This window comes from Mastacembelus armatus, chromosome 23 (genome assembly GCF_900324485.2).
Source record: "Mastacembelus armatus chromosome 23, fMasArm1.2, whole genome shotgun sequence".
NCBI lineage: Eukaryota > Metazoa > Chordata > Actinopteri > Synbranchiformes > Mastacembelidae > Mastacembelus > Mastacembelus armatus.
In genome coordinates, this window is record NC_046655.1 from 11,980,797 (window position 1) to 11,994,017 (window position 13,221).

A 13,221-nucleotide genomic window follows, 5' to 3' on the forward strand; every position below is an offset into this window, starting at 1 on the left:
AGTGTTTGTGGCTTTTGTGGGGCGCACTGTGCAGTGGATGGTGGACGCCGTGAAGTGGACCAGCCTGTTTGCACGCTACACAGTGTCAGTGTTTGGATCCATTTATAGACATCTGCACTGGGGCAAGAGGAAAAGTGTCTCTGGTGCTGCCAGAGAGATCTGCCCAAGCTCTGACATGGAGCCACAGTGATTTTATGCTTATTTTAGCTTTTTCTATCAGTGTTATACTGAGAAAAAAGTCTAAAGAAGAAGATGAGAGAAGCTGAAGGTTAAAAGAACATCAAGTGCAAGTGAAGATCGAAAACGAGGCCTTACTGAAGTCAGAAAAATTGCAACTTTTTACTTTTTTTAAGCTCCTAAAACATTTATTTGTTACATAATCTTACTGGTGTAATATTTAAAAGTGTTATTATATAATATGTATATTTCATGTTTTATTGTCACCAGGAAAGAAACTTCCAAAATGTTGGAAACTATATTTCAGGCTATTTTAGACAACAAGGGGCAAAAACCCTGTTGCTGCCATTCATCCCTGATATGACTATTAATGTAAATGTGTCACAGGGTAATGCAACTAAGGTACAATTTGTTGGAAGCATAGATACTGTTTGCCTTTCAGTATTATATCATTGCACTAAAACAGTGATAGGAGGGCATTTTTTTCAAAAGTAAAATGAGGAATATATCATGGCACCAACAGCCAAATGTATTTTTTACATTTAAACATGAAGCATTCACAATATTTTATTTTGCTATAATGTTGTTTTTGGCAAGCAGGCAAATACATATGTGACATAAATGAAACTCATGGAATTAACTGTGGAGATGCTGCTTCCTGTAGTTTTACTACTGAATGTAGTAAAACTAGGAGAAACCTGCTGAATGTATTTTAGTGGCAACTAACATCTGAGTTCAACCATTCCTGGAATGTCGATGTCAGAATTGACAAAATGAAAAGTGAAATGCTGCATTAAAGTTGCTGCACAGCTGCATTTACTATTTTTACTTTTGTATTACCCCGTATAATTTAACACAATTTAAGCACTGACATGTATATATCATATTATTACATATATAACATAGTATGTTTTAAGAAGGTAGTTTTAATAACCACACTTACAGCTAATGAATAAAACAAATGCACTTCAGCTTTCATGTATGATTATGAAATTGTTGTGACAGAGGAGTCAAATGTAAGATGTGAGATGTAATTTCACACAAAGGCAATTGGTTGTAGTATAATGTGCTGGTGTTTACAGTGGAATTAAAGGCTTTCTGCAGTGTTTTGATATTAATGCAGACTGTAATGTGTACTCAGTGCTATGGTATCCAAAATAAAATCATTTACCAAGATTTTCTTTACACTGTAATCCTCATTATTTGCAGAATTAAGCACAAGTAGATCAACAACTGAAAAACATATTGTTTCTTTATCTGAACATGGTTGTTTTTTTTCTTGAATGTTTGGCTGCAAAATGTCATGACAATGTGCACTTGCCTGTATTAACAGAAATAATTTCAAAATTGAAAAAAAGTATATGGAGTATATGGAAATAATGTGGTTTAGATTTTTCAGTCTCAAGTGTCTGTATGTGCACTGACATTTTCTAGTCACTGAAATTGTTCCTCTTGGCCGATTCCTCATTTTGTGCACTTATACCTCGAGTTCATATGAGGCACCAGCAGTTGAAGTTAGTCAAACCACGTGGGTATCTTACAAAGTTAATCTTTTTTAGTATAAAATTCTCTTTGTGTTTCCCTGTTGAGCTACAACAGAGAAAAACTACAATAAAGAGAATTTTGTATTAAAACAAAACTGGCTAGAGATTGTGGAATTAATCTTCCTCCAGTGTTTAATGGAGGGAGTAGCAGTAGTGTGCTTAGTTTTTACCAAGAGCACTAAAGCTGCAGCAGCTATAGCCTTCTAGTCGCACATTGCTGAGCAGGGTGTATCCCATCAGTTCAGAACACCGACCGTGTCGGATGTCCTGCATCTCCATGTGAGGGATGAAAGCTGTATTGTGTGTGTCAGCACATCTCAGGGGAAAACGTGAATGGAGACAGAAGGGTGATCAACTTGACCTTTAACAAGATGAGAAAGCCGATCATCTGCAGGGTTTGCCTGGATTACAGCCAGTGATTAGGACACTGAGGGGCGTGAATCACCTCAACCTCAAACACAGTCAGCTACAAAAGGCCTCGACCAGCTGCTGGTCTGACACTTAGTCCTGCTGTTGTGTGACTGTGAAGAGGGATCTTCTCTGCTTCACAGTAGACCAATAGGGCTGAGAGGTTGGTGCACCAGCTCTAAAAGGCTCCAACTGTCTTATCTAAAGACACACTTGAGTATCTGAAATGGGTAACTCAACAGGAAGCACTGTAGACGATCTGCAGGCCGTGGAGATGCATCTCTGGTACAAGAAGTTCATGATTGAGTGCCCCTCAGGTCAGCTCACTCTGCACGAGTTCAAGCAGTTCTTCGGCATGAAAGGTTTGGACCCTGAGGCCAACGCCTACATAGAGCAGATGTTCCGTACGTTTGACATGAACAAGGTAAGATTCTCCATTTTGTTGAGACACAAAAATAAATCCAAGAGGTTTCACACTTTGACTGTAGAGGGGGAAAGATTTTAAAGACGGCAGGGTGTGATGGTTCGTCTAAGATTATTGGTTTGTGGCACATCTTGCAGTTTTCTTTTTAGTAACTTTAAATCCATCCGTCCATCATTTACCCTGAACAAAACCATCAAATTACCATGAGTGAAGCTAAAACTACAGATTTTGACATTGTTGCTTAATATACTGATTAAATTTTCATTGTTCCATCTTAAAAAAGTATAGTTACTCAGACACCATAAATAACACCGTTCTTCAAAAAGCAGTGTTTTCAGAAACAGATTAGTGCTGCAACTAATGATTATCATTTTTCGTGATCAATGAAACTCGTTTGTTCTGTTTGATTAAATTATTTAATAATCACATGCCATCACAGTCCGAGGTAATGTGGTAAGCTGCACAATCCTCATCTCCCTGCTAATTCTGCTAATAGGACGGCTACATAGATTTCATGGAGTATGTGGCCGCCCTCAGTCTGGTGATGCGAGGAAAGATGGAGCACAAGCTGCGTTGGTATTTCAAACTTTATGATGTAGATGGAAACGGCTGCATTGACCGTCATGAGCTCCTCAACATCATAAAGGTACAATCTATCATGCACCTGCAGGTTTACGGTCCTGGTCTCAACATGGCATACTGATTTCAGTCCTTTCCCCTTCAGGCCATTCGAGCAATCAATGGGAATGAAAATCAGGAAACAACTGCTGAGGATTTCACCAACCGTGTGTTTGACAGGATTGATATAAATGGAGATGGTGAGTGTGTTCTGGCACCGTGCGGAGACAGAGATTTAGAAAGAAATCGATGGTGGGTGGACTGTGCTTAAACATTTATCAGCTCCAGTGTTGAGTCAGGAAACAATGAGAAAGAAAAAAAAGATGTATGGTAGGTGGCTGTTAAACACAATAACAGCCCCGTTAAAAAAGATGCTAATTCAACTCCTTCACAAATAAAGACACTTAAAGGAGAACTCAAACATAGCAAAGTCTGTTAACAGGTCTTAGGGAGAATCCTTTAGTGGATCGAGAGAATGAAATTGCCTCAATTGATGTAACTGAAGCAGGAGGTAGAGATAAGAAGGCTAATAACGTTTACATGCTCTGATGACTCAGGACTGTTGTGATGACACTGACTTAATAGTGTCATGTCCATTAAACATGGGATTACTTACATTGAACTTTGGCTGATGCGAGGCATCTCTATTTGTTTTGTTCCTCCCACATGTGCGTTGGCAAATGAGGAAGAAGACAAGGGTGGAATGAATAAATCAGATTTTTTAGATATGTAACCAAAGTTTTTGCCAGCTGAAATCCAAACACGTCCTTCACACTATGATACGACTCTGCAGGCTAGTTATGAGCTAATGGTCAAACGTGGCTAAAAATGTTGGCAGGGTGAGGGTTAGTCACCCTACATCACATCTGATTGGGCAAATGTATGTAACAGCTCCCTGAGGTCAAGGTGAGTCTTCAACAACATTTTATGTTCCACAGAAAAACAAGAGAAGCATTTCATTATAGAGAAATACTCAGAAAGATAAAGTGATAAATGAAGATTTAACACAGGATTGGAAAGTTTATTTTTCATGTCACTGTTCAGAATTCATTTATTACACAAATAAGTACAATAATAAATTAGCAGAATACTCCTTTAAACCTGACTTCATTAGGAACTGAGTGGAAAATTTCATATTTCTACAATATTTGTCTCCTCTGATAGGCGAGCTGTCCTTGGAGGAGTTTGTGGCCGGTGCTCGCAGTGACGATGATTTCATGGAGGTGATGATGAAAAGTCTCGATCTCACCCACATTGTGGCCATGATCCACAACAGGAGGCACAGCATCTAGGATGTACAATCACCTCATCCTCACTCATGACTTAACCCGAGGGCTTCGCTTAGCATTTCTATTCTCCCGGTTATTATGATACCAGTGTTTCGCTTGCGCTGACATTTCTTGTTGTCAACTTCTAAGAGAGTGACACACATGCATCTGAATGACTCAGTCCACATCTGCAGACCAGTCATTGTTTAATGATGCTGAGCTCTCCCAAGGCCACCTTGGCATGAGGGATGATCTCTCACTCTGCCCACTTACCCTCAGATACACTGAGGCATAGGAGTGGGAGATAGTGCACTAGAGTGGCAATTACGTGCACTCAGCTGTGCTTTCCAAATCATCTGTTTTCTTTGCATGAAATTACACAAATCTCTGTTCAGCCGCTCCCGTCTGTGGGCTTTACAAAAGGAAGCGATAACATCCATAATTTGATTAAGTAAGAGAAACAGGTCAAAGTCTCCATAGATATCCAGTAATGTGCAATTACAATTTTTTTATCTTTTTATGTTATTAACTATTTTATGTTTGAAATGACAATAAGTAAAATACTGGCTTCTGCTTGGATAGAATTTCTCTGTGTGGGTGTTTGGCTGAATGATTTGCTTCCTATTTTGCAAAATTACAGATACATTATCCAGTATATTATGTTTTTTTTGGCTGCGTTCGATTGGTGCCTTCTGTTGGAATACTTCAGATTGTGTTTTTTCTGCTTTTTCTGATTTGTACAATAAAAAATGAGCACTTGCAATCATCTGTATAATGTTTCTCCTAAATAGCAGGTACTGTAGCTTCAGCACAACATGTAGTCAGCTGTAATTCAGCCTGATGCAGCCAACCATCTCTCAGAAAATTTTAAAACATATATTTTAAAAAGACTTGTAACCTTTTAGAAACTTAAAGGAAAGAACTATCCAGTATTTTATAAAAGCAATGATGCATGTTGTACAAAATAAATAGACCTTTAAGTAGCAGAAGAGAGTTTTTCCTAAAACAGCCCAAGTACATTGAGCTATTTTAAAGAGCAAAGATTTGACTAAGTCGGTGGCTCTGAACCAGGGGGCTGAGAGTTAAATCTGAGGACTCTCAAGATTAACAGGAAGGGGAACACAAAGGTTTATTTTTTCAGTGTTTTATATAATCTTTTCTTGTGAATTACTGGATAATTTTAGGAAATGCAGGCTTAAGAAGAATTAAGAAACTTCAACCAAACAAATGCACCTGATTTCAATTTAATAGTATTTTAAGGGTTTACAAGCCAAAAGGTCAAGTTAACTGCCCAATTAAGGGAGCAGACAAGCCTGTGAATTTCTCCGTGATATCAACATCATCCTCTGAAATCAGTATCATCACACAACAGGACAAATCACACTATAGAAACAAAAATCCTTGCTTTGAGCAAAGATGATGATTCACCTGTGTGGTGCCAGGGTCGCTCTATGTCAGGTACAAACACCACAGCTGCACCACGGCAACATTTATTCACATTATGCAACTACATAAGACACACTGGCTGTCCTTTTGTTTGTTGAGTGTTGTTCTCCTTTCATATATTTTATTCTGGTTTTTCAATGTTTATGGCTTTTTGTCTATGTAGAGCTCTCTCTTTAAAAAAGTGCTAATCATATAAAGCTGAAGAAACAAATTACAGCAAAACAATTTGCGATTGAATATAAATATTTATAAAACACTAAAATCTAGATTAAGTGGAATTACCAATATGGCATTTATTTTTAGTCAAATGCAAATATTTAATACGGATGGTGAGATGTGTTGTCACCACCTCAAGGTCCTGCCACAGCTCATTTCTCAACCACAAGGGGGCAGCGACATAATTGGATTCAATTTCCTTCACATAATTCTCAACAGTAGTTTCAGCTTTACCCAGCGCTTGTCCTCACGTTTTTACTTGTAGAGTGAAATCCCCTTTGTCTTACTGTGTCTGTGTTGAATTTAGTCTCTTCTTTATTCACAGCAGGTTCACAGGAAGTCGTACAGATACTTCATGATGTCAAAGCTCACCGTCCTGAAAGAATAATCCCACAAAACACATTCTCAGTTACGACAGTGTAAAAGGTAAATTTGTGTGAATAATTCAGTCTTAGTCATGTGAACTAACACACGCACACACCTGGAAATGGCACAGATGAAATCCAAGGACACCGCACATTTATACTTTGGGGTATCGAGCTGGTCATCATGACTGACCTGAGTCAACAGCTGCAAGGTCACCAGGGAGGAGATCTAACGGGAGAATAAACCACAGTCACTGGATGAGGACAGCCAGTTGCACAGATATGGGTTAAGCATAATTTCCTAAAACTATTTCACGCTCAGGGTTATAAATAGATCCGCATTTGGCCACTGATCCCAAAAACCTGTGACCATATGGGAAGGACACTCAACTGAGACACTATGGTCACTGTGGTCATTAGACTTGATTTAATGTAACAGAACACCATTTGCACCCTCTGATTATATGGTGTATAATATCTTTGTCTTATGGGGAGGAAAAGCATGAAATGAAATTATTTTCATTATTCAGCGAGAGCTAGTTTCAGCTATATGAGGTCTTTCACAGAGAGCTTTGGGGGTCACAAAAAAAGTCAGTTAAAAGTCAAAACTCTTCAGGAATTGTTCTGTCACCTGGGAGAAGATGCTGGCGGTAGGAGCAACTCTGCTGTCCACCACGCTGTAGAAAATGGCAAGCAGGCGGTCCAGAGGGAAAGGCTTGGGCCCCAGAAGGTGGTTACTTGTCTGGAAAAATTTGACAAGTTATGTGAAACCTCTGACTGAGACTAACTAATGTCAAAGCAAGTACTGTGTGAGGATCATCACCTTTTCATTTTTCTTCAAGAAGTTTGTTTTTCTTATTTTACCATGGTGCTGTTGGGAGGGAACAGAAGGATATGAAAACATTTATTTACACAGACCATCTCCATTTTATTGACATATCACAAAGTACAAATGACTTAAAAATACTTTTTATTTTGTAAAACATATGATACTCTGCCCTCAAACTCAGAGAAGCACGCTTCTACTACTGCACTAATAATAATAAGAATAATAATACTAGCATAACAGAATTCCTTGTTGTAAAATCTTTAAAGACAATTTTTGAGGTTTCCTGGCCGATGGGTTTAAGATGCTGGCTTTGTATTTGTATTTATATTCTGGGGTGAGTTTAAACCAGATCTGCAACATGCAAAGTGAATTTGTAGTTAATGTGTCCTCATGTCAGCTTTAAAACATTCTCTAACCTAAACAAATGCCACACTTCCAGTCCATTTATCAGCTGTTTGCAAGTGACATTGTGATGCGTAGCTGTGCACAAATTGTGAAACATACCCTAACTGAAGTATGGCTGGGGACTTTTATATATCTCCCCCTGGTGTCCTGTCACCTTTGTACTGTTAATTACATGCCTATGAAAGTAAAAGTGTGGAATACGCCTATGAAAGTAAAATAAAGGTGACCTACCTTGAGGAAAAAGCGTTTGTCAGTGCGGGCAGGGTTGTAAGATGCCAGGTAGGCAGCAATCAACAGGAACTTGGAGTAATAAGGCAGTTCAACATGAGTGTGAGCAGACAACCCTTTAAAATAGAGAAATAAGTGCAGTCAACTCAGATGCACTGTAAGTCCTACTAGAGAACTACATGTCTGGCTTTATAGAGAACATCATTAATGCATCATGTGCAAAGCAACGGAAGATTTGGTTTATTTAGTTTTGATGTAAAGGATTATTACGAAGTATCACCTGCAGAGAAAAAATGACATCACAATTTCATCATAAATCCAGTGTCACTGCAGCCTTAGTGGTTTTATAGTTCAACATCTGCTCTGCAACCATGTTATACCATCAAGTGCAACAGGGCTCAGTGTGTGCTGGTACCTCTCAAGACTCCAGCTTCTTTCTCCTCCATTTGCTGAATTTGCTCCCACTGAAGACTAAAAAGGAAGATAAAACACTGATGAAAAGAAGCCAGAGCATCACAAATCACACTTATTCAAGGCAGCAAACAGGCAGAATTATTCATCAGCATGAGTCTATTGTAACGGGACATAAATTGATTATTTCATGAGACTCATGTAAGAAACACAGACCTGGACACCTCTCGAAGGTAAACTGTCTGCATGGCTTTTTTCAAATGAGGCTCAATATTTCTCCACAGCTTGTGTGTGTCGGTTTCTTTCACTAAACATAAAAAATAAAGTAAATTATTAAAAAAGCCACAATATCAGCATGTGGGGAGTCAAAGTTCAGCTGCCTTATCTGTGGAAGAGTCGTAATCAGACCAAGAGACTGTGTAGTGTTAAAGTGAAGAACCCACACAAGAGGTTAAAATGAGGTATTTTAAAATACACCTTTTTTATGTATTACCTTTTCCGTCTGCCAAAGGCTCACAGAACTTTGAAAAGTTGAGGGCAGCCTATTTGAAAAGAAAAAACAGATATTGATGCAGGACTGAAAGAAAGTTAAAACAATGAAACATTTTAGGAGACAGTGAGTGTGGCTGACCAGGTGGCGTAGCTCTCTGAGGTCCCGGCAGACCGAGTAAAAGACTCCCAGCAGGATGTTGATGTAGGAGGAGTAAAACTCAGCTGAATATGAAGGATGTCTGTCCTGAGACAAGATCTGCTGCAGCTCACCTTTGAATAACGGACACAGACGCTGATTATATTTAAGATCAGTGTTATCACAGGCTCCCAAAAACAGGTATATTATAAAAAGTAAAATCTCTCCAAAACTAGCAAGAGATTCTCACATATCAAGTACAAGTTTTCAACCCCTCCAAGTACTGAGTTTAAACAGTGGTGTTTTAAAATGCAACATTCTCCCCCACAGTCGCTTCCTAAGGTGTTAGAACAAAATCACAGGTACAGATCTCATGTCTCACACTGTTTTCACCAACTGTGCGTCATCGTTATCTAGTGTGTTGGATGTTATTCATGACGCTGGCTGATGTCGTGTACGAACAATATTACCTTTACTGTAGTCGGGGAAATTGAGCAGAAGCGGCTCGAAGCAGCCAGTGTTTGGTCTGAATGTGTCCCAGACGATTTCACTGAGCAGGATGACGGTGACGTTGTCCTCAACCTCCAGAGCACATGGATGTACAAATAAGAGCAGTTTTATACAAGTGGAGTCAATTCAAGTGTTTACACACCAAATAGATTTTGGCTCCATGGCTACAGACGCTCCTACCTTCTTGAATTTGTATTTAATATATTTATTTTGTGCTAAATTGATGAGTTAACTGACAGAAATTAATTTCTTTTATCTCTTTTAATAATAAGTCAACCAGAAACTCCAAAGATTCCCTGACTTCAGCTTTTCAAAAGTAAAGATTTTTTTTACTAATTTATATAATTTTAAGTTGGATATTCTGAACAAGCTCTATTGTGTTGACTATAATTGAAAAGGTAATTACGCACATTGACAGATACATCCTGCCTGGCCTAGATAATGTGCCTTCAATGTTAAGACAGTTGAAGTTTGGAAAAGGGCTATTTATCATAAATACAGCACCAAAGGCCAGTAGCTCTTCTCATCATAGAATTATATAAAACATATAAGACACAACAATCCTTTAAGATCCATCACATACATGTAAATCTGCATCCTTACTATCAGTACAAAATCCTGTGAAGCAGCACTGCAGCTCCAGAACACTGAAAAGTCAGATTCCGTCTCAAACTCACAGGAATAAAACAACTTGCATTAATCTTGTTAGTCTTACTGTCTTTAATTAAAATGCTGTGAGTGGCTGCCATCCTTGCTTCTTAACAGTGTTATGAACGAGCTCCACACACTCAGCTCAAGGTCATTCATTACAAGAGAAGCTCTTACAGTCCCTCTTCATCATCTGCACAGTGCAACAAAAATAAAGTGGCTCATTTAACAGATAACACAGAGCTTGCTGCATTCTCACCAATTCCTGAAGACGTAAGAGAGCAGGGAGGAGATTGGCATCAGTGTCTCTCAGAATCTCAGCTTTTTCCATTACCTGAAAAATATAAATGTGTATGTTTGAACTCATTTTACTATACGTGTTAAACAGAGGTTGTGAATGAATGTTTTATTATGGCATTTTCCTGCACTTCCTGCAATGAGCTTGCAAAACATAAATAACAATAAAGCCAATATACCAGATTAAACCCACTCCTGTACTGCTGGAAAATCAGCCTTATTTTCTCCAAGCTAAAGCATCTGGAGCTTTGTTTAGTATCTATTTGCATATGTTATCACTTTTAATCATATCATACAAACATTTACATGACACATCAAAAAGAATAAGTTATTTGACATGCCATGGATTGGACTATTCTGGCGTGCCAAGTGAGGAGCGATTCTTCTGGTTGAGTGTAAAGTGCACGGCACTCACAATGTATCGCGTCTGCCTGGCAGGAGACTGGGAGCACTGCTCTCTGTAGATGCGTACAAAGTCAGACAGGGAGGGACTGCGGGGGAGCAGTGAGGCAGCATCACAGCCAAAGAAGGACAGCAGCACTTGTTCAAACAGCAACGCGACAGAAACGCATTCAACGCAGCTGACTGTAGCGTGAGGCAGCTGCAGAGAGGAGGAGGAATGACGAAATACAATTTGATATGTATGATGTTAATACACATGTTCACATTGTCTTTATTCTGCCATTTCCTTTAGTTTCAGCTCAGCATTATAATCTAATATAGTGAAATGACACATATCACAGTTCTCCTCTGCTGCATTATGGTGTAATTAACAAAAGCAATGGGAAGTTAAATCACACCAAATATAAGTTGACGATAGACAATTCAAATATCTAAATCGGAAACTATCTGAATAATAAAACAGATCAGTCATTCCTCACGCAAAACCACCAAAGTTATGTGTCTCAGAGGTTTCATGAGGGTCTTTTAATCCCCAGTCTATTTTGACATTTGACCAAATGATTAACTGTCAGAAAAAAAATCAATAACAAAAATACCTCTCACAACAAAACAGTAACAAAAAATATAAATTCAACATAAATGATAAGAAAGCTAAGATGCTTGTGAAATAAGGAGGCTCTGCACTTTAATTGTATTCAGCTAAAAAGACTGTCCACATTTGTGCTGACTATAACTTGTCAAAAGCATCTTTTTGAGGCCAAAATCCCAAAGTGTGAAACAGATCACTCAAAATTGAAGAGTTTCGTCCTTATATTTCATTCCTACAAAAAGATTTGCTGTAAAATAGTTTTTCTAAAGACACAGATTTATTCTAGCCATAAATTTTAAATCAGGAAGAAAACTCGCACACACAATGAAAGTACACACACTAAGCTTTGTGTACACTGAGAAATCAAGCTTTCTCTGAAACATGCCAGAACAATAAAGCTTATTAAAAAGGTCAAGTTGCCACCCTGAACTTTTTTTCTTTCAATATACTTATTGCTACTGAAATACTTTCAAGGACTAAGCATTCAGTCTGATAAAGAAAGTTCTGAATGACTCAAGCCAGCATCTGTGCAAAGTTTATATAAAAGCTTAAAGTAGTCTGCGACTCAAACCTTTCCACATTAAATAGACAGTGACACAAGCCTGACTAATGCTTCAATCCTTAACTCTCTCTCCGCGGTGTAGAACTGGAGATAACAGAAGAGAAACTATTTCTCATTGCTGGGGGTCCACAAACTGAAATGTTTCCTCCTCACCTCGAGTTCCTTCAGCAAAACATTCATCACATGACTCTTTCCAGAAGCCCGATGACCATAGATGAAGATTGAAGGGTAGCTGTACTGCTGTGGCTGGAAGAACGAAATACAGCACATAACATTAGTACTTTGTTTTTGTTGTAGTGTACTGTATGTTTGAGTACGCTGAAATAGTAAAAATGAATATTGTTTTGTGTTCAGTAAATTTTGTAATTCCATTAATAATCTCATCTGAGCCCAAAGCCTTACTCTGTCCTCCCTCTCTCTAAATGTTTTAAGGCTGGAACTAACTTATTTATATGATTGACTGTCTATGAAAAGTAAGAAACAAAGTAAGAAATGGGAAAAGGTCTTTTATTCAACTATAAACTCGCAAAACAAATCACCACAAAGGTGCTGAATCTGTTTTATACATTTTGATGAAAGCACTTTGAGCTGCATTGTCTGAAAGGTGCTACAATAAAACGACGTTTCTAAACATTGTCCTCTGGTTCTGTTTGCTGCTCAGGGTCTCAAAGAGCAGTCAGAACAAGTATGTTGAAACTTTCTGGTGACAGAAACATTTGAAATGATTTCTCTTATCTTACAAACCCAGCACATAAAGCTATCAGAAGCAAAATCTTATTAATAAACACACCTGTCCCATCAGCGCCAGCAGCGTCCCAGCCTGGACCTCCCTGCAGGGCAGCTGCTCTGCGACCCTCTGCAGCTTCTCCTCCTCATACCCTGGATGTTGTAACAGCGCCATGATCCCGCCCCTCGTCCTTTCCAATTACAAGCCAATGTATTAATGTTGTTATAGTATGTTTACAAATGTCGAAGAAATGCGGCTAAAAACAAGAGGGCTAACGCCAACTAGCTTGGCCGAGCATTAAACTGGACGCGACAAACTGCAGTGTTCAAACAAAACGTACACAAAACAGTGCGGGAGACATGTCACCACCTGGAAATAAAACACGTAACAGGCTTAAAATAGCGTGAAAACAAAAGTTACTGTTACAAACAAACACACACGGGCCAAAACACTCACTGAAGTTTCCCGCGCCTTCAGATTACGTCAAATGACGGTGTTCGGTTACCAGCCAATCACCGC

At 38.7% G+C, this 13,221-nt stretch overlaps 2 protein-coding genes across 4 annotated transcripts in view; one reads left to right on the top strand and one right to left on the bottom strand.

Annotated features, from left to right (window-relative positions):
• Nucleotides 1–2,355: 2,355 nt before the first annotated feature.
• On the top strand, nucleotides 2,356–4,496 carry guca1aa (guanylate cyclase activator 1Aa). The gene is made up of 4 exons (XM_026327031.2): nucleotides 2,356–2,553; nucleotides 3,050–3,199; nucleotides 3,278–3,371; nucleotides 4,336–4,496. The coding sequence occupies exons 1-4, from the start codon at nucleotides 2,356–2,358 to the stop codon at nucleotides 4,461–4,463; spliced, it is 570 nt and encodes a 189-aa protein (XP_026182816.1). The 3' UTR covers nucleotides 4,464–4,496.
• Nucleotides 4,482–13,221, bottom strand: part of orc5 (origin recognition complex, subunit 5) — a 36,372-nt gene continuing 27,632 nt past the window's right edge. The window contains exons 1-15 of one of the 3 annotated variants that reach the window (XM_026327025.2): nucleotides 13,159–13,165; nucleotides 12,766–12,892; nucleotides 12,129–12,221; nucleotides 10,838–11,023; nucleotides 10,385–10,459; nucleotides 9,438–9,549; nucleotides 8,971–9,101; nucleotides 8,833–8,881; nucleotides 8,556–8,646; nucleotides 8,344–8,399; nucleotides 7,932–8,044; nucleotides 7,290–7,337; nucleotides 7,098–7,208; nucleotides 6,583–6,695; nucleotides 4,482–6,477 (exon numbers count right to left, since the gene is read on the bottom strand). In XM_026327025.2, coding sequence (XP_026182810.1) covers nucleotides 6,432–6,477; nucleotides 6,583–6,695; nucleotides 7,098–7,208; nucleotides 7,290–7,337; nucleotides 7,932–8,044; nucleotides 8,344–8,399; nucleotides 8,556–8,646; nucleotides 8,833–8,881; nucleotides 8,971–9,101; nucleotides 9,438–9,549; nucleotides 10,385–10,459; nucleotides 10,838–11,023; nucleotides 12,129–12,221; nucleotides 12,766–12,876 — 1,335 coding nt within the window. In that variant the 5' untranslated portion in view covers nucleotides 12,877–12,892; nucleotides 13,159–13,165 and the 3' untranslated portion in view covers nucleotides 4,482–6,431. The other 2 variants (XM_026327028.2, XM_026327026.2) reach the window with 2 other exon arrangements.